The sequence below is a fragment of the Solanum stenotomum genome, chromosome 12, assembly GCF_019186545.1.
Source record: "Solanum stenotomum isolate F172 chromosome 12, ASM1918654v1, whole genome shotgun sequence".
NCBI lineage: Eukaryota > Viridiplantae > Streptophyta > Magnoliopsida > Solanales > Solanaceae > Solanum > Solanum stenotomum.
In genome coordinates, this window is record NC_064293.1 from 45718340 (window position 1) to 45738803 (window position 20464).

At 29.1% G+C, this 20464-nt stretch overlaps 2 protein-coding genes and 2 pseudogenes across 2 annotated transcripts; all 4 read left to right on the forward strand.

Moving 5' to 3' along the window:
• The first annotated feature begins 386 nt into the window (after positions 1-386).
• On the forward strand, positions 387-4007 carry LOC125847910 (caltractin-like). Its single transcript, XM_049527636.1, has 7 exons — positions 387-531; positions 1758-1875; positions 1982-2018; positions 2093-2120; positions 2220-2372; positions 2478-2580; positions 3871-4007. Exons 1-7 carry the CDS (start codon positions 529-531, stop codon positions 3933-3935), a joined length of 507 nt encoding a protein of 168 aa, XP_049383593.1. The 5' UTR covers positions 387-528; the 3' UTR covers positions 3936-4007.
• Positions 4008-7006: 2999 nt separating this feature from the next.
• LOC125847908 (ethylene-responsive transcription factor ERF071-like) lies at positions 7007-7855 on the forward strand. Its single transcript, XM_049527633.1, has one exon. The coding sequence runs from the start codon at positions 7049-7051 to the stop codon at positions 7673-7675; it is 627 nt and encodes a 208-aa protein (XP_049383590.1). The 5' UTR covers positions 7007-7048; the 3' UTR covers positions 7676-7855.
• Positions 7856-13450: 5595 nt separating this feature from the next.
• LOC125847904 (ethylene-responsive transcription factor ERF109-like) lies at positions 13451-17858 on the forward strand (annotated as a pseudogene).
• Positions 17859-18878: 1020 nt separating this feature from the next.
• On the forward strand, positions 18879-20037 carry LOC125847462 (ethylene-responsive transcription factor RAP2-3-like; annotated as a pseudogene).
• Positions 20038-20464: the final 427 nt, after the last annotated feature.

The following is a 20464-nucleotide window of genomic DNA, read 5'->3' on the forward strand; positions in this document are numbered from 1 at the left end:
TCTTCAACTCGCAAACATGAATCATATCAAAGTAAAATATCAAAAAGCTCGAAACATTGAGATCAAGATGAGCTCATATCTCACATTTAGGTCTGTTTAGAGAATAATTAAAAAAAAAAAATACTTAACTCGTTGAAGAAATGAATTGTTGCAATGTATACCTCTTATATACACTATTTATACAATTTACCTACACCTCAATCAAGATTTTTATTCAAATATTAGTCAATATAATTAATTAATGCAATTATATTTTTTTATTATACATTGGAAACTAATCTAATCTAGCGGGTGGATCTTTTAAATTTTTTTTAGCCAGCTGGCTAAATTAGCAAGAAACCAAGAAAATCCTACTCTTACTCTAAATAAATAGTGGCCCATTGAGCGTAACCCGGATCTTCAAGTATTTCCTTCTCTCCAATTAAAATATCAAACGCTCTTCTTCTCTCAGCGTCTCTTCTGTTTGCATTACATCTGACAAAGGAGACAACAGATACATACAGCAACACAGATTTCCCAATATAAATTATGGTAAATCTTCTTTATAATTTCTATTTCAAAAAATAAAATATGATTTCCCCCCATTGATGTCATGTTTTATTAATCACAAATATTAGATCATCTTCACGTCGCTGCAATGCGTTTGCAAAGTGGGCATACTTTATGCAATTTAATATTCTCTATGTTTGCTGATTAAAAACAAAACCCCCAAAATATATAAAATTATGAAAAACTAGATGAATAAATGTCAATTACTCATTTAGAAGGGAGGATAGGAAATATTTTTAATGTCGTTCGACTGAGATAATTTGTTTTTAAGAAAATTTGATGATTATTGATTTTGTTTTTAGGATTTTTGGGTGCAAATATCTGTTTATTTATATTTTGCTTGTTATTGACCAAGAACATCTTTTGATCAGTTTATGTTGACCAAAATCTGACTTATCCTGGTCAATTTTCTTACTATAGTGAAGATATTTTCTTATGAGATTATGACTTGGAAATTTATGATTCAGAAAACTGTCCCTCTGTGACACTACAATGCGGAATTTTGCAGATTGCTATATTAATTTTGTTGATCTCATTAGTTAGAGACTCTTTTGGCAAAGGTTTACACATCTGCTTTCTTTTCTTTATGTCGCTTTCCCTATCTATCTAGCACCTTTTGGTTAGGGTCAACGTAATTCGATTAAACCGCTTGGATTTTTTCCCCTTATGGTCAACGTATCACCTATTCTTCCCGCATTTTGACTTGTCTTTCTTCTGACTTTTTTTAGTAGATAAGATTAGGATGAAAGGTTTCTTTTCTCTTCTCTTCACTGGCTTTCTCTTTCAAATGAAATTTTGGCTAGCAGTAGTACAATTGGGAGAGCCTGGGGAGAAATAGTTTAGTTGTAAGATTGTAACACATGATTTGTGGGTTAGGCGCACGTCTCAGGTTTGAACTCTTTAACATTAAAAAAAAAAACTGAGTAGTATTTAAGGGAAATATATCTTTTAGAGTTTACCCTAAGATGGTTTATTTAGATGGAGAGCTTTATGCTATGGCTGATTACACGAGCAATATTATTGTGAATTGATGGATGAATTCGTGGAAGATGCCAATGTGTTAAACTATGTTGTGGTTTTACCTGTAGATCTTATGATTTTTCATGTATTATTACACATTTCAAATGAAAGTAAAATCTCATTTCATATTTTTGTCTTTTTACTTGGGAACAAACTGTATTTTGCCTACCTGTGTATCTTATCATCAGGCAAGCGTAAGTAGAAAGATCTCAAGAAAGGAGACTAGAAACCGTCACCCTGGGCTGACGCAGCAAAAAAGGCAAGAGATCAAAGAAGCATTCGAGCTCTTTGACACTGATGGCTCTGGTATGGAAGTGTTTCTATCCTAATACAATATTTTTGCGTGTGTTTAACAGATTTTTGTGCGCGTTCTCTTAAATGTAGTATTTTTTTCCTAACTCCTACTGTTCAGGAACTATTGATGCCAGTGAGCTGAATGTTGCTATGAGGTTTGGTAATTTCTTTTCTGAAGTTAAATCAATCTAATTAGTTCTTATACACAGTTATGTAACTTGTATTGCAGGGCCCTTGGATTTGAAATGACAGAGGAGGTAATTTTTCAATCCCATTGAATCCTTCTAGTTTACGTCTTCTTCTGGATCATGATTAATTAATGTTACGTACATGTCCAACGGACCTTTTGTTTTCAGCAAGTTGAGCAGATGATTGCTGATGTTGACAAGGATGGTAGTGGTGCAATCGATTTCGATGAATTTGTACACATGATGACTGCCAAAATAGGGGAGAGGGACACTAAAGAGGATCTCGCGAAAGCATTTAACATACTAGACCAAGATAAAAATGTAAGTCATCCACAGAGTTTTGAATCGTGCTCCACCAATCCCTTGGGAATTTCTCGGCTATAGAAAGTATGTAAGGCTTTATAATAATCTATCTTGAGAATGCAGGGGAAAATATCTGCTGCTGACATTCAGCAAATTGCCAAGGAGTTGGGAGAAAATTTCAGTGCAAAAGAAATACAAGAGATGATAGAGGCAGCAGATCGTGATCGTAAGTTCATTTCTCTCATGCCCCAACATTCTTCCTTAAATTTATCGTTTCCAGTCGGATGAATCCATTTTTAAAGTATACTTTGGGTCATCTTTATACGAGCAACTTTCACATATAACAAACATAAAAATCATATTTGTATGTTATAACTATAGTTTGTATAATTGCGCTCCATAGTAAACTTTATGTTTGCTATGGAGCATCAGATTGTATAACTCGCTGGCAGGAGCTTTAGATTTGTATAACTACGCTGGCAGGCCATTTGTATATAAATCGCCGACAGCTTCTCGTTTGTATAAATCGTTGGCAGCCTCTCAATTCAATTTTATGTGTTTGTATATCTGCATAAAATTTGAATTTGTATACAATTAAATCGAAATAAAACATTTGTATATCAAATATCTCTCTCTTGCTTTATACAACACAAATTATACTTTGTAATTTGTATAACCTGTGTTTGTATTAAGCAAGAAAGAGAGAAAGGCAAAAGAGAACTGACAGGGAAAAATCTGTATTTGTATTATTATAAGTGTATAAGACGAAAATATATGTATTCATATTTGTATATACAGTTTTCTCTCGCTTTATACAAACACAAACGTATTTTATACATTTGTGTTTGTATAAAAGCGAGAGAGGCGAGGGAAAGACTGCGAGAGTGGCGAGCGAGAAACCTAGGGAGAGAGGCGAATGACAACTGTTTGCTATGGGTTATAACAGGGGCGGCTCAACGTAATTGGGGGCCTAAAGCGAAATTTCAATTGACGCTTAACAAATTTCATACATAATTATTTTAAAATTTATTTTTCTAACTATTTAGATGCAAATTATTACTTCATTTTTTTTATAGATGATTTTTTCGATTACTTCTTTTTATTTATAATTATTAGTTTTAGGTAAGATTTTATCAATTTAACGTTGAAAAATATTATTTTATTAAAGCAATCATTATATGAATTGTTAACACAATTCTATAAGTAATAAGTTGATAAACTTTAAGCAAAAATGAGTTTTAAAAAATAAATAATGTGAATGCTAGCAAAGAAATGTAATAAAAAATATATACTATATATTTTTTATTATAAATAATTATTATTTTAAATAAAAAAATAACACATAATTTATTCTTGATAAAAATTTGAGGCCTTCCAAAATTGGGGGCCTAAGGCATATGCCTTAATTTTTATAAGGCAGAGCCGCCCCTGGGTTATAATTAAATCACACTATGGTTATAGCATTTAATTTGAATTAATAGTTTGCTATTTTATACAAATTTTCCTTTTTATACAGGTGATGGAGAAGTAAGTGCGGAAGAGTTTATGAGGATCATGAGGAAAACCAGCTTCGCAAACTAGTAGTACAAAATCATATTTGTGAAGTTAAAAAAGCTTTTTTTTTTCCTTTTTTTACAAATTGCTTGTCATTCTCTTTTTCACTTATCAAATCTCTGTCTGCTCTGTCTTGTATTGTATATATATATATATATATATACACACACACATTTATAAACAGGCTATTTTCTCCCACTGAATGAATGAAAGAAAACAAGTATTACTATTGAAACTTAAAGGGAGTATTATCCTTGCATTTGCACAGCTACATTTTTATACATAAAATTGATGATACATAAGAGAAGTTCTTAATGTGATGAACAAACAATGCAGAAGAAAGATATGCACGGCAAGTATAGCCAGCTTAAGAAGAGTTTGAGTTAAAACATAGAAGTGCAATTAGACGTGATTGCCAGCTTTATACAATTTAGATTTCTAAAAATAAAATTTCAAGAGAAGAGTATGATATATGAAATATTACATTTTAAATAACCAAATTAAGATTATTTTAATAGAGAACGGTTACCGAACTACTATGTGATAAAAGGTAGTAACAGGATATTAAACAAAGTCAAATACAAATTCTACGATGTAGTTATAAGGCCATCAATATTATAATACTGGAAAGAAACCACATGATTCTAAGGTATTTTTAACGGTATTATACTTGTTTAGTTTTTGCCTTAGAAAAGTATGCTTCAAAAATATTCTATCCGGTAAATATCATTATTATAAATATCAGATAAAACATGCAAATAAGAGGCGAACCCAAAGATGAGAGGAGCAGTAGATTGTACGTTCATTTCTCAAGGTATATAAATATATATACCAGATACAAAAGTCCGCATCCAATAAATATTACTTTATTTATTTTAATTTATGTGACACATAAAATTAGGAGAATTACTAAATTTTTAAATATTTTTTGTTGTTAATTATTTTTATAATATTTTTAACGTACTTTTCATACAACATTTGTGGCACATGTGATATTTTCTTTATTATTGTAATTTATAATAATTTTAACGTAACTTTCAAATAATATAAGCTATTAACTCTGTCACAACTTATGCAACACATGTGAAATTTTGAAGTCAACCAAATTTTTAGTATGTTTATTTTTTAAGTATTTTAAGTTTTAATTATTATGACTTATAGTGCTCTTAATTAACATAATTTTTAAATAATATATGTTATTTTCTGTATCCAAATTTATGTTGCACAAGTGAAATTTTGAATGTTAAGCAAATTTTTAATATGTTTTTAAATATTTTAAGTTGTGATCTATAGTACTTTTTAACTTAATTTTCGAATAATCTATGTTACTCATTCTATCCCAACTTAAAATTTTGTACTCAATCAAATTTTTAGTACGTTTTTCAAATGTTTTAAGCTGTTAATTATTGTGATCTTAATGTAATTTTAAAATAATATATGTTACTTCCTCAGTCCCATGTATGTAGGTGAACTTTCGAGTTGACCAAATTTTTAATATGTAAGTTGATTTTTAGTATTATTTTTGAAAATACATAACATATTAAAAGGAAATAGGACAAATAAATTAAAATGGATAAAATATTAAATAAAATATAAATAAAGAAAGTTGAAGGATCGGAGAAGGGTAAACGGTCAATTGACAGGCTGACCTTAGGCTCCTCAACATTGGCCTCTAATATATAGTAAATTTTTTCAAAGTTAACTAGTGCGCATGTACTCAAATCATTCCACATAAATTCGTCTCTGTTTCAAAATAAAATTAATCCTGGTATATAAAAAAAAAATATTAAATATATACATAACATTTATAAATTGAGTCGTATAAGAGTAACCTCTGTTAGTTAAAGTTGAGAGGCTTTTAGGCCTCCTTCCAGAACCTTCGAGGATTAGATCTGTCGTAATTCCTAAATACGAGAATGTTGCGTTGTCAAATACATATTTGCATACAAGAATCACAATGTACTCTTGAGTTTTATGAAATACAGCGTACTGAGCTTTTTTACGTGGCCAAAAACGCCGTCAGATGGAGGCACAAATGGCATACAGACTGACTCACCGCGTGTGCACGCAGTTATTGATTCAGCAGTATACACAGCCAACCAAAATTAAATCGATCGACTATTTTAGTATAGATATAGAGTTTGTCTTATATACATTATTATTATTTTAGTATAAAAAAAATCATATTCTCCATCGGGATACTATATTAAAAAAAAAAACTAATAGAGGCTTTTACGTTTGCCTTCCAGAACCTTCGATGATAACATGTTCTAATTCCTACATACGAGGCTGTTGCGGTGTCAAGTGCTATTTGCCATAAAATGTAGTTTGAAATTTATGAAAGAGCCACGTCAACTCAGCACAGCGGACTGAACTTCCTCAGTGTTACGCCGTCAGATGGTGCACAAATGGCATACAGACTGACTCACAGCGTGTGCATGCACTTAGTGATTCAGCACCTTACATAGCCAACCAAAACTAAATCAAAATAGAGTTTGCCTAATATTAAACATTATTATTACCAGGAGTACTTAAAATTAATATTACTATTCCGGGTTGGAAATTTTTTCATAATTTAAAAAAGTTTAAACAAATAAATTATTACTTCGGACTTTTTTTCGTATTTATCCTTCAGATAATGAAGTTTTTTATTACTTATTTTTTTAAATAGACTAATTTAAAAATAATTAAAGGAGTAATAAAAAATATATTTGATTTATATCTAAAGTTTTTATTTAAAGACTATATCATGCCCCCAACAATTTAATTAATCAAAAATTTACTAGAAATATAAAGTTCAATTTTTGGATGCTTTTGTAAAGCTCCTAAAGTTCTAAGTTCTTTCCAAAACCTACGAAGATATTTTTTTTAGCAACTATAGAACGTACGAATTTGCTTTGCTGCTAAGTGGAAAGATCCATTTGACTCTTTGACTGTAAAGAAATCAAATTTGCTCATTAATTACGTGGCGTATATATAAGTCAACCTCGTGTGCATTCAGTGTTCCAGCTCACCCCACCCCAGCCACATATCCATAAACGAAATCTATAAATAAGCTATCAACTGATCCATGTCAACTCATTACTACTACAGCAAATTTCTGGAGTATTATTTCTTATTTTTTGGGGAAAAAAAAAAGAATGGGTAGTATTTTCGGTCAAGATTGTCAACTTCGAGAGAATCAATGTTATACACACAAGCTGACTCAAAACCAAGAATATGACTACATGGTGTCAGCTCTCCGATATGTTGTCTCCGGCGCCGGCGATGCTGCTCAGTTTTTGTTGGAAGTTCAAAATGCGAGTGCCACGTCAGCTAATTTAATGCCACGTAGGAGCATTGATGTGAAGTTAGAGAAGGGTAAGAAGAGGAGAAGGAGAAATACGAAGAAGGAATTTAGGGGAGTGAGACAAAGACCATGGGGAAAATGGGCCGCAGAGATACGTGACCCGCACCGAGCCCAACGAGTTTGGCTCGGTACTTTTATTACTGCCGAAGATGCTGCTAGAGCTTATGACAAAAAAGCTATAGAATTTAGAGGTGAAAAGGCGAAAACCAACTTTCCTATCACAGAATATGCTGCTGCTGCCGTTAATGACGAGATTAACAAGTTGCCAACTGTAGTAATGGAAGAAGAGAGAGAATTATTAGTACAATTCCTTCATGGTGAAAATAGTAGTATGCAAAATGGTGATGACGACGACTTTTGGGAGACATTAGAAGATGATGGACTTGTAAAGCGGATCACACAAGATATGTTCTTCTGATCCTCTATTCGGCTTAATTAGTTTTTTTGTCTGAAAATATCTTTATTCTTCGGTTTGTTTGTCGTTTACTTCAACTTCTTTTGAGTGGCTACTGAGGAGTGGTAGGAAATATCTTGTACTACTAGTGTTGAGTAATAATAATAATGTACTCAAGTGTTAAGAGGATGCAATCATATATATACAAATATATAGTTTATATATTAAATATTATGCGTTAAATACATAAAATAACTTTTTTATGATTCGAGGTTATCTGATAAAATTTGATGATTATTTGTCGGATAAAAGAACTTATTATCCTTGTTTATTAAAAAAAATATATACATATTCTATAGAGATGCCCCCTTCGGTTTTTTTCTTAATTTCCTAAATTTGCCTGACTATAGCATCGTGTTCTTTATAACAATAACATGCTTTAAAAATATTAATCAATTAGCTAGATGTCATCATAGAACTTTATTCTATCTCATCTCCTTCGACAAATAATCCTTGATAGAGGCTTTTACGTTTTCCTTCCAGAACCTTCGAGGATGACATGTTCTACTTCCTAAATACGAGAATGTTGCGGTGTCAACTGCATATTTGCCTACGAACTTTTTATTTTGGTTTCCCAAGTGTTCGGAGTCCATAGTAAAGCACCGACTAAATCCGGATCACCATCTATAGGTACTGTTCGGGGGTAGCGCTTCCAAAAAAATTTTCTCCATATCTAAGGCTCGAACCCAATATTTCTGATTAAGGGTGATGCACTCTCACCAGTGCACCACAACTCATGTTGGTCATATTTGCCTACGAACTGCTAATTAAGAATCACAAATTAGTCTGATTTTTATGAAAGAGCCACGTCAACTCAGCACAACGGACTGATCTTCCTAGGTGTTACGTGGCCCAACAAAGCCGTCAAATGGAGGCACAGATGGCATAAAGTATGGCTCACCACGTGTGGATGCAATTAGTGATTCAGCAGCTTACCCAGCCAACCGAAGTCCATAACTAAATCGAGTATTTAAGTATACCCTCTGTCTTATAACATTATATTATGTCTGTATTAATTGATTATCTTAGTTAAAAATAATGTCTAATATTAGTTGTTCACTTTATTAGATCAAGAAAAAAATTAATTAAAAGTTTCATATATTACCCTTGCAATAAATATTTTTTAAAGTGTTCACATTTATTTGTAAAACTAGTGAATTTGGCCGCGTCTCGCGATTATAATTTATTTTACTTATTTTATAAAATAGTCGTTTTCTAATATTTCAATCATAAATTAATATTTAAGAGATTGATTTTTATATTAAAAAAATTCTTTGAGAAAAGATGGTCTAAGCACACAAGTTTATCAAATCTTTAATTTTAAGAACGTTGATTTTAAGAAGGATTTGTGGTTGCGTACCGATCCTTGTATCTGCCAAACATGAGAGTAAAGTTCATGTCAAAGACAATTTGCAATACTTAAAATTTCAAAAACTAAAATAAAAGGTCAAATCAAAACATAATTTCATAAGTAAAAAAAATAAAAATACATCAGCAAAATAATAGTGAAAACCTACGAAAAAAAGTGTCAAAATCATATTATATTAAAGATTTTTATATAATCAAATTAAAATGAAAAATAAAACAAATTTTTCACATAAAAACATGATTTATAATCTTATACATGTATTTCATTTTTCAACTATGACATTACGACATTGTTCCTGCAAAATTTAACATTAATGTTCAAGATTCACCAACAATTATCTTAAAGGATATGTGCAAGACAATATTTTATAAAGTATAATTTAAAATATAACTTAACATATATTTTATTAAAACATATAATTTTACATATATTTCATTAAAATATAATTTATTTTTTTAATTAGTTTGAAAAATTAATTTGAGGCAAAATAAAATTGATATTGTCACTACAACTATGTATACTTAGTATTTTAACATATCATTTAGAAAGAAATATTCTTTTTTGATAAAAATAACAAATAATACTAATAAAGAAAAATATATATGTGATGAAACTTTGACCTTGTTCATCCTTAACAAAATTGTGTTGTCATTATCATTAAAGAACTATGAAGATTTTTTCCTTTGAAATTATTTTGATAAAGTTTCGTTTTAAAATCATCAAAGAACTTTCTTTTTTTTCTATCGGTATTTTTTAAATTTTTCAATGAAGCATCATCAATAATTTATCCAAAAAAATTCTTATACGTCTCTAGTACTAAAATAAAATTAAAAAATTATTAATTTTAATGAGTCTTTACTTCTGTATGATATGATTCATAGATAATCGAGGATATGAAGACAACCACTTAATAGAGGAAACATAATGTTAATTTTAATTTTCTCATGTTTCACTCGCAATGTCTACGTCCTAAGTATAATTGGATAAAATATATTTTTATCGTCGACAACTTCTTTAAATAAATATTTTTTTTGCCAATTCACTCAATTTCATATTTTTAATTATAAATATTATAAATACAAAATTTTAGTATTTATAAATTTAGATAATCTACCCTTTACTTCTTCTTCTTTTTGTACTTTTTGGATTTTCTCATTTTTATTATTAAGAAATTAGAAAATGAAAAATAAATAAACAAAAAAATAAGTAAGGAAAAAGAAGGAAATGTAAAAAATGAAAAAGAGAAAAAGACACCAATTAAAAAGTTTTGACAGGTAAGCAGAAAAGAAATTAAAAGTAGTTTTTATTTTTTTACTTTTTTGGCCCTCTAATTTTTCTCTTTCTCATTTCTTTTGTCCTCCATTGACAGGTAAGCAGACAAAATGTATGTAACTCCTTTAATTTTTCTCTTTTTTATTTTCTTATCTTTTGTCCTTCTCCTCCTAACTTGTCATTAAGATAAACTCTTCATTTTCTTCTTCTACTAATTTTGCTTTATCATAAGTTGGGAATACATTTATAAAATATAATACCTTATATGTGATTACATTCACAAATTTACGTAGTTTACATTCTATATATCTCATATAATTAAATATATAAAGTTATGCAATTTACATTCGAACATCTTCATTTCACTTTTCTAAAGTGTCATCCACTTTTTTGAAATAATAAAGAGAAAGAGAAATTTTAAACAAAAAAGATAAGACAATCCAAATTAAAACGTTTTGACATAATATGCAAGAATTTTTTTTAAAAAAATTTGACTTTATAATAATTCTGGATATAAACTAAAACATATTTTCTCATATAATTAAATATACAAATTTATGCAATTTATATTTGGAATATCTCTCTCACCTTTTAGTGTAGTCGTTTTTATTTGTTTTTATAGGATCCCAATTTTGAATCATAAATTGTTGCTTATAGAACCTGAAAAGCAATAAAATATATGTTAGTGTATGTTTGTGAAATCAATACAAATAATAACATAAAAGTATGAACAAACGAAGCATAAAAAAGACATGAGAACTGAGAAGGAAATTGCAGTAGGAAAAAATATACATGTTTAATAAGAAAAATGAAACTTGAAAAAGGGAGAAGATGAAAGTCATGCAAAAGTAAAGTAAAAATAAGCTTTCAGCAAATGAGGTAGTTTTTATGGATTTGGAATAATATTAAATGTGTAAATAAATGGTAAGAAATTTAATTTGAATATGACTTTCAATATGGCAACGTTTGTGGAAGACGTTTTTAAACTTTTAATATGGCAACGTTTGTAGAAGACATTTTTAAACAGCAGTAATAAAAACGACACTTACATTAATCTGTCATATTTAATATATTTTTGCAATTTATAATTTTTTTAAATTAAAAAATGGAAAGGAAATCCAAAAATTTGAGAAAATGGATAAATCCATTTCCTGATCAATGAGGCATGCCACATCAACGGACTCATGATCCTCCTTTATATAAATATATAGATTCTCAAGAAGTTTATTAAGATGTAAAAAATTATCTTCTTATTTGTGATTCTTTACAATGTGTGTAAAAAAGAAAATGATCAACTAATATGGAATAAAGGGAGTATTATAATACTTAAAATTAATTTAAAATCCAAATTACAACTCCCTCTATATTAAATAATTGTTTGAAAAAAATTTCAAAGTTAAAAAATAAGTGAATTATTGATTTTTCTTTTTTTATTTATCTTTCATTTAATGAGATTTTTTAACTATTTCATATTTTTTAAGATTATAATTTTAAAAAAATATATTTAAAAAAACATCATATATCTAAAATATTTTTCTTAATAGAGTACACAATAATTCATTTAATATGTAGCAGAGGGCAGCTGAGGGAATAGTACTTTTTTTTTGGGTTAGTATTAGAAAATATAGAGTCCAATTCGGAGTAGTAGTTATCTCCGAATGAAGGAAGCTTCTATATATAGAAAGTCCTAAGTTCTTTCTAGAACTTACGAATTTTGTGACTACAGAACCTACGAATATGTCACATGGGCCAATTTTTCGCAAAATAGCCACAGTTAGAGTTCTCCAACCCTACACTTTATTTTACTCTCTAAATATATAATTTTTTATTTTTTTGGATAATCAACTCCAATTTAATTTTCTATTTTACTCTTTAAAAAAAAATAATCTTTTTCTCTCTCCTCAATATTATATTATTATTTCTATTTCATTGATTTTTTTCTTATTTCATAATATAAATATTTTATTTTTTTCTCAATAATTACTTTATATAATTTTCATGTTATATAAAATTTTATTTTTTCAATTTTTTTATTTAATATAAAATTATGTTTTATTCTAAATTTTTAAATAACATAAATTGCAAGAAAATATTATATAATATACAAATTAATGGACAAATTCAAATAAAAGTGAAACACAATTACATAAATACTCAATTTTCAAAATTATTACGTTGCTCCCATAAATGCTCTATTAATGCATTACGGAGTTCAAAATGAACATTTTTGTCCTTAATTTTTTTTATGTCTAGCTAAAAATTGTTCAAACCAGAGATTTTCATCTACCACCATTTTTGTCGTTGGAGTTGGAGCCTCGACGACATCTTGATTGGTGCATTAAGATCATATTCATCCTCAATTATCATGTTGGGCAGTATAATACATGTAGTCATTATATCATGTAACACTTTCCTTCTCCAAAAACGTGACGGCCCTGAAATAATTGCAAAACGTGATTGCAAAATTTCGAATGCACGTTCAACATCTTTTCGGCATTATTCTTGTTTCATCGGAAATTAATTATTATGTTATGTATTGTATTTTATCTTGTATTTAAATAATCATGTCATTTATTGTATTGTTATCTTGTATTTAAATTATCATGTCATTTATTGTATTGTTATCTTGTATTTAAATTATCATATTATGTACTGTATTTTTAAATTAAATTTTTCATCTTATCATTTTAATTTTGTGTATTCTTTATAGTGAAAATTAATAGTAAAATCAAATTATATTATTGACTAAAATTAGAAAAAATTAAAATACTATTAATTCGGGATGAAAGTAGTATATATTGAATAGTATGTTTTAAAAAATATTATATTACATTTAAAAATAATTATCAATATTTGATATATAATTAATGACATATATATAAAATAATATGTTAATTAACAAGTAATAAAAATAATAATAAAATATTTAAAAAGTAAAATAGAGAGTGTGAATAGTAGTTCTCCAAACTATTATTCACCTCTCTAAATATAAAGAATAAAGTGTAAAAAGTAAAATAGAGGTGGATTGGAGATGATCTTATATCCATGTCAAATCATTAACAACTACAAATAAATTCAGCTTATTTTAGAAAAAAAAAATGAATAGATTCTGTCAAGATTCTCTACTTCAAGAAAATGACTGTTATACCCTCGCACACAATTTGACTGAAAATCAAAAACTTTACTACATGGTGTCAGCTCTCCGACATGTTGTCTCTGGCGTCGGCGACGGCCGAGCGGACGCGAAGCTGCTCAGCATTTGTTGGAAGTTCAAAATGCTAGTGGTGGTTCAGCCAAATCAGCTAATTCGATGCGACGTAGGAGCGGCATTAATGTGGAGTTGGGGAAGGGGAAGAAGAGAAGGAGGAATACGAAAAAGGAATATAGGGGAGTGAGACAAAGACCATGGGGAACGAGTTTGGTTGGGTATTGAGCAAATTTCACATATAGCAAATACAAAAATTATATTTTTATGTTATAACTATAGTTTGCATAATTGAGCTCCATAACAAACATAAATATGTATATATCGCTATACATATACAAAAGAAAGCAGTTGTCTATAATATATATAAAAAAGATCAATTGTATAATCTGTATTAGTATAAAGCGAGAAAGAGAGAAAGACAAAAGAAAACTGGGCAGAGAAATATGTGTATTGTATAATTATAACTATATAGGATGAAGATATATGTATTTACATGTGTATAAACAATTTTGTCTCGCTTTATACTAACAGAAACACAATTTATACATTTATTTTTGTATAAGTGAGAGAGGCGAGGGAGAGACTGGCGAGCGAGATCTGGGAGAAGGGAACGAAAATATATGTATATATACAATTTTCTCTCGCTTTATACAAACACAAACGCATTTTATACATTTGCGTTTGTATAAAAGCGAGAAAGGCGAGAGATAGAACGAGAGTGGCGAGCGAGATTCACCAGGAGAGAGGTGAAATAGCAACAGTTTGTTATGGGGTACAATTAAATCAAACTATGTTTATAATATTTAATTTGAATTAATAGTTTGCTATTATATACAATTTTCCCTACTTTCATTACCGCCGTCAAATGGTGCACCTATTTTGAGACATATGTGATGATTATTTTCTTTTACATTTTTCCTTATTCTTCATCTTTTATCTCTTTTGGTGGTTGGTTTTTTGTCTTTTGTAGTCTGATTTTGCAGGAGAGATCTATGATGAAGATTGTTAGATATTTTTGTGCAGTTCGATTTTATAATGTAAAACTATTTGATGCTCCTAATATAGTGATCACTTTTTCTCTGTTGCAATTATACATTCAATATTATTATTTTTGAATTCATGATAATATGAATCATGAATTTTTTTTAGAAAAAAATTGTTTGATTTTTTCTCTTTGCTTCTTTTTGTAGTTTATAGAGAATTTTTTTTTCTTTATATTGTAGTTTTTGGAGCATTAGATTATGTTATGTTGATAGTAAGATTCTTCCTTTATTTTTAACTCATAATTAAATGTTCTTTAAAGGTTTTTATTTGATTAGTTAACTTCATTTTTATATATTTTTTTGTTGTTGTCGTATGGTTGACTTATTTTGTTTTCATGTCAGGATATTTTTGAAAATAGTAACTGAAAAGAAAGTCAACACATACATGTATGCTACTCAATAAAACATGTATATATAATTTTGTAGTCATGTAAATTCATTTTAATAATTATTATGATGGATCATGAGAATGTAAAGTTAATTCATATCTTTTAAAATATTGTGTAATTTATAAAAAAAATTGTGTATTGATATGGGAACTTTGAAGTCTTCATATTTTTATTTTTTATTTTTTATTAATATTAATATTGGAAGTTCTCAAGTTTTTGAGATTTTCAGAGATCACTATTACAATCTGTTTGATCAGAAATTAAAATACAAAAGTATTTGTTTAGAATAAAAATAATTTAGTAAATTCATTCTCTCTCAATATAATCTACTTTCTTCTTATTTATCTTTCTATTTTCTCTTCTTTTTTTTTTGACAATTTTTCTGTTTATTTATTACTTATTATTGTACAAAAATAAATGTATCAGTTACTACTCCTCCATTAATTCATATTTTTTAATATAAAAATTTAAGTGTCTTTATTTTCCATACTGTAGTGACTTTTGGTGATCATAACTCCTAAATTATATTAATAATCATGTTCATGATATCATTTGATAATTCATATTATTGTCCTATAAATAGAGGCATTATAAAAATAATTATAAAAAAATGATCGAATACTTTATACATATATATATATATATATATATATATATTAAAAACAAAAAAATAATTTCCTTAACTCGTTTTTTTTTTAGAAAATTTTTAAACTCCATCATTTAATTTTCTCAATAACAAGTTTATGTTAAAAGTGTTAAAAAGGATCATATATATAAATTAATTTTCTTTTTAACAATATAAATGGGGTGTAAATAAGGATACTAAGAATCATATGTTTTTCTTTTTGCTTTTTATCAAAATAAATGTGTATATATGATTAATGTGTTAATAAATTTTTTATTATTGAAAGCAAACAAAAGTTTCTTTTATTTTTTCTACATTAAAGAATGACTTATCCTTTGGAGAGTTATTACTCCAATTTATTTATAATAATTACCACAATAATATTTTAATAATAGAAATATTTGTATTTATGTTGTCAACCTTTTTATTGTCCTACCTTCAACATTGCGTACACATATTATTTTAAAAAATATTTTTTTGTCGCTCTTTGATAATCTCTATACAATTGGATTAGGTAAGTATCACACCAAGTCACTAAATGATATCATTACTTATCTTTTATAGCTCATTTTACATTGTGTGTTTAACTTCTTCTTCTTTTTTTTTTGTAAAAATATAACCTCAACCGTAATATTGTTGCACTATCGTAACTTAATTCTCTCTTATCGCAATGCCTCTACAAGAATGAGAGTTTCAATACAAAAAACTTAATATTTTGTATTAGATGAGTGTCGGCACGAACATCGAATATCAAAAACAATATATCTCTAACTTTTGAATTTCGTGCATAACTATGTTAGAATATAATACAAGTATTTCTTTCTCACCATGATTCACCAAAAATGTATCTTTATTTATTTATTTTTATTTTTATGTCATTTATACAAAAAAAACGTCACGCAATTTATGATCGAATAGATTTAATAGTGTCAACTAAAGCTTTTCATACCAACGTTTATATTTTCACCTTTTTTTATTAGTATGGAATTTTTTTTTGTGAAGAAGTAATATCAATGTCGTATTTTAATGTGTGTTTCTCTCTTTTATTATTAATAGTGAAATTAATTCTTTAAAATTATGTTTAAGTTATTTTATAACCGCGCAAAGCGCGTTCAAATACACTAGTTTAAAAATATAAAGTTCGATTTTTGGATGCTTTGTTACCTTCGAATGTAAAGCTCCTAATGTTCTATTTTCTTTCCAAAAAAACGTACGAAGATATTTTTTTTAGTAACTATAGAACGTACGAATATGCTTTGCTGACCCGGTTGACTGTTTGACTGTAAATAAAACAGATTAGCTCATTAAGTCAACCTCGCGTGCATTCAGTGTTCCAAAAGTCAAAAGGAAATCTATAAATAAGCTCACAACTTATCATTACTACTACAACAAATTTCAGGAGTATTATTTCTTATTTTAGGGGTAAAAAGGAAGAATGACTATTTTCTGTCAAGAGAATGAATGTTATACCCTCGCACGCAAACTTACTCAAGACCAAGAAAATTACTACATGGTGTCAGCTCTCCGACATGTTGTCTCCGGTACCGGCGATGGTAGGGTGAACGATGAAGCTGCTCAGCTTTTGTTGGAAGTTCAAAATGCTTGTAGTGGTTTGCCACGTAGGAGCAATATTGATGTGGATTTAGAGAGGGGGAAGAAGAGGAGGAGAAATACAAAGAAGGAATTTAGGGGAGTTAGACAAAGACCATGGGGAAAATGGGCCGCAGAGATACGTGACCCGCACCGAGCCCAACGAGTTTGGCTCGGTACTTTTATTACTGCCGAAGATGCTGCTAGAGCTTATGACAAAAAAGCTATAGAATTTAGAGGTGAAAAGGCGAAAACCAACTTTCCTATTACAGAATATGCTGATGAGATTAACAATAAGTCGCCAACTGTAGTAATGGAAGAAGAGAAAGAATTAATACAATTCATTGATGGTGTTGAGGTGGCTGTTAATGGTGAAAACAGTAGTAGTATGCAAAATGGTGACGAGGACGACGACTTTTGGGAGACGTTAGAAGATGATGGACTTGTCAAGCGGATCAATATGTTCTTCTGATCCTCTCTCTATTTTTGGGTCTGAAAATATCTTTTGTCTGACGTCGTTTTCTTCAACTTTTTTTGAGTGGCTACTAAGTAAGGAGTGGTAGGAAATATCTTGTATTATTGAGTAATAATGTACTCAAGTGTTAAGAGGCTGTAATCAAATCATATATAGAGTTTATATATTAAATATTATGCGTTAAATACATAAAAGAACCTTTTCTATGATTCGAGGTTAAAATTTGATAATTAATCATTTTGTGCTTGTCAAATTAGTGACACTATAATATATTTTATTTTATTTCAAGAGATAATGATATACTTATCATTTTAAAATCCTAAATTTGCGTGACTATAGCATAGTGTTCTTTATAACAATAACATACTTTAAAAATATTAATCAATTAGATGTCATCATATAACTTTATTCTATCTCATCTCCTTCAACAAGTAACCCTTGATAAAGGCTTTCCTTCCAGAACCTTCGAGGATGACATGTTCTACTTCCTTAATACGAGAATGTTGCGGTGTCAACTGCATATTTGCCTACGAACTACTACTAATTAAGAATCACAATTTAGTCTGATTTTTATGAAAGAGCCACGTCAACTCAGCACAACAGACTGAACTTCCTAGGTGTTACGTGGCCCAGCAAAGCCGTCAAATGGAGGCATAGATGGCATAAAGTCTGGCTCACCACGTGTGGATGCAATCAGTGATTCAGCAGCTTACCCACCCAACCGAAGTCCGTAGCTAAATCGAGTATTTAAGTATACTCTCTGTCAGCTCTGTATTATTGATTGATTATCGTACTAAAACTAATTATTTGTTCACCTCATTAGATCAAAAAAACATTAATTAAAATTTTCATGTATTATCCTTACAATTATTTTTCTTAAAAAAAATGTTCATGTTTATTTGTAAAATATCAAAAAAGTTTTTGAAGATGTAAATTAGTAAATTATCTTCTTATTTATGATTCTTTAATATGTGTATAAAGAAATTGATCAACTAATTAATATGGAATGGAGGAGTATTCCAAATTACAACTCCCTTCATTTAAAGTTAAAAAATAAGTGAATTATTACTTTTTATTTTCTTATTTATCCTTCATTTAATGAGATTTTTAAAAATTATAATTTAAAAAATATATTTGGAAAAAGTAATATATATCTGAAATATTTTTCTAATAGAGTACATAATAATTCAATTAATATGGAGCAGAGGGCTGAGGGAATAGTACTTTTTTTTGGGGTTAAAATTAAGGAATTGTACTTAAAATCACTATTTATAAAATTTATTATTAGAAATATAGTCCAATTCGGAGTAGTAGTTACCTCCGAATGAAGGAAGCTTCCATCTATATATAGGAAGTCCTACGTTCTTTCCAGAACTTACGAAAGATATTTTTTTTAAGTAACTACAGAACCTACGAATATGTCAGATGGGCCAATTTTTCCCAAAATAGCCACGTGGAGTAATCAGAGTTGCTCATTACGTGGCCTACATATGAGTTAACTTGGTGTGCAGTAAGCGTTCCAGCTCACCCCACCGCAGCCACATATACCCAAAACGAAATCTATAAATAAGCACACAACTACAACAAATTTCAGCTTATTTTATTTCAGAAAAAGATTCTATCAAGATTCAAGAAATGACAGTTATACCCTCGCACACAATTTGACTGAAAATCAACAACTTTACTACATGTTGTCAGCTCTCCGACATGTTGTCTCCGGCGACGGCGACGGTGAAGCTGGGTCAGATGTTGTTGGAAGTTCAAAATGGTAGTGGTGGTTCAGCCACGTCAGGTAATTCAATGCCACGTAGGAGTATTAATAATGTGGAGTTGGGGAAGGGGAAAAAGAGGAGAAGGAGGAATACGAAAAAGGAATTTAGGGGATGGGGAAAATGGGCCGCAGAGATACGTGACCCGCACCGAGCACAACGAGTTTGGCTTGGTACTTTCATTACTGCGGAAGATAGATGCTGCTAGAGCTTACGATAAAAAAGCAATAGAATTTAGAGGTGAAAAGGCTAAAACCAACTTTCCTATTACGGAATATGCTAGCTGCTACTGCGGTTAATGATGAGATTAACAAGTTGACAACTGTAGTAATGGAAGAAGAGAAAGAATTATTAGTACAAGTCCTTAATGGTGAAAAAGTAGTAGTAAAATGGTGATCATGACGACGACTTTTGGGAGACGTTAGAAGATGATATATGGACTTGTCAAATGGATCACACAAGATATGTTTTTGTGATCTCCTCCTCCATCTATTCCGCTTAGGTTTTTCTGTATGAAAATATTTTTATTTCTTTGGGTTGTTTTTTCGTTTCCTTCAACTTTCATTTGCGTGGCTACCAAGGAGTGGTAGGCAATATCTTGTACACTCTTCTAGTATTTAGTAATGTACTCAAGTGTTAAAAGAGGGTGCAATCATATTATTAATAATCTAATTTGATTACTTGGTACAAATTTTAAGAATATTTTTTGAAAAAATCCTAATGGTCTTAAATATACAAAAGTACTTTTCTAGCTATTTATCAAGTTTATGCGATATGACTACTATATATATATATATATATAGTAGTAAAATTACCATTTAATATGACGAAATTTATAAAATAATACTTAAAAACTATTAGTCATTAAAACAAAAACATTATATTATCTTACATACAAGATTACGTAGTGACAAACATTAATAATGTAGTGAAAAATGAAAATTATTACATCTTATCATATATCATTAATAACATAAGTATAAATTAATGACTGTAAACATACATATCAGGAT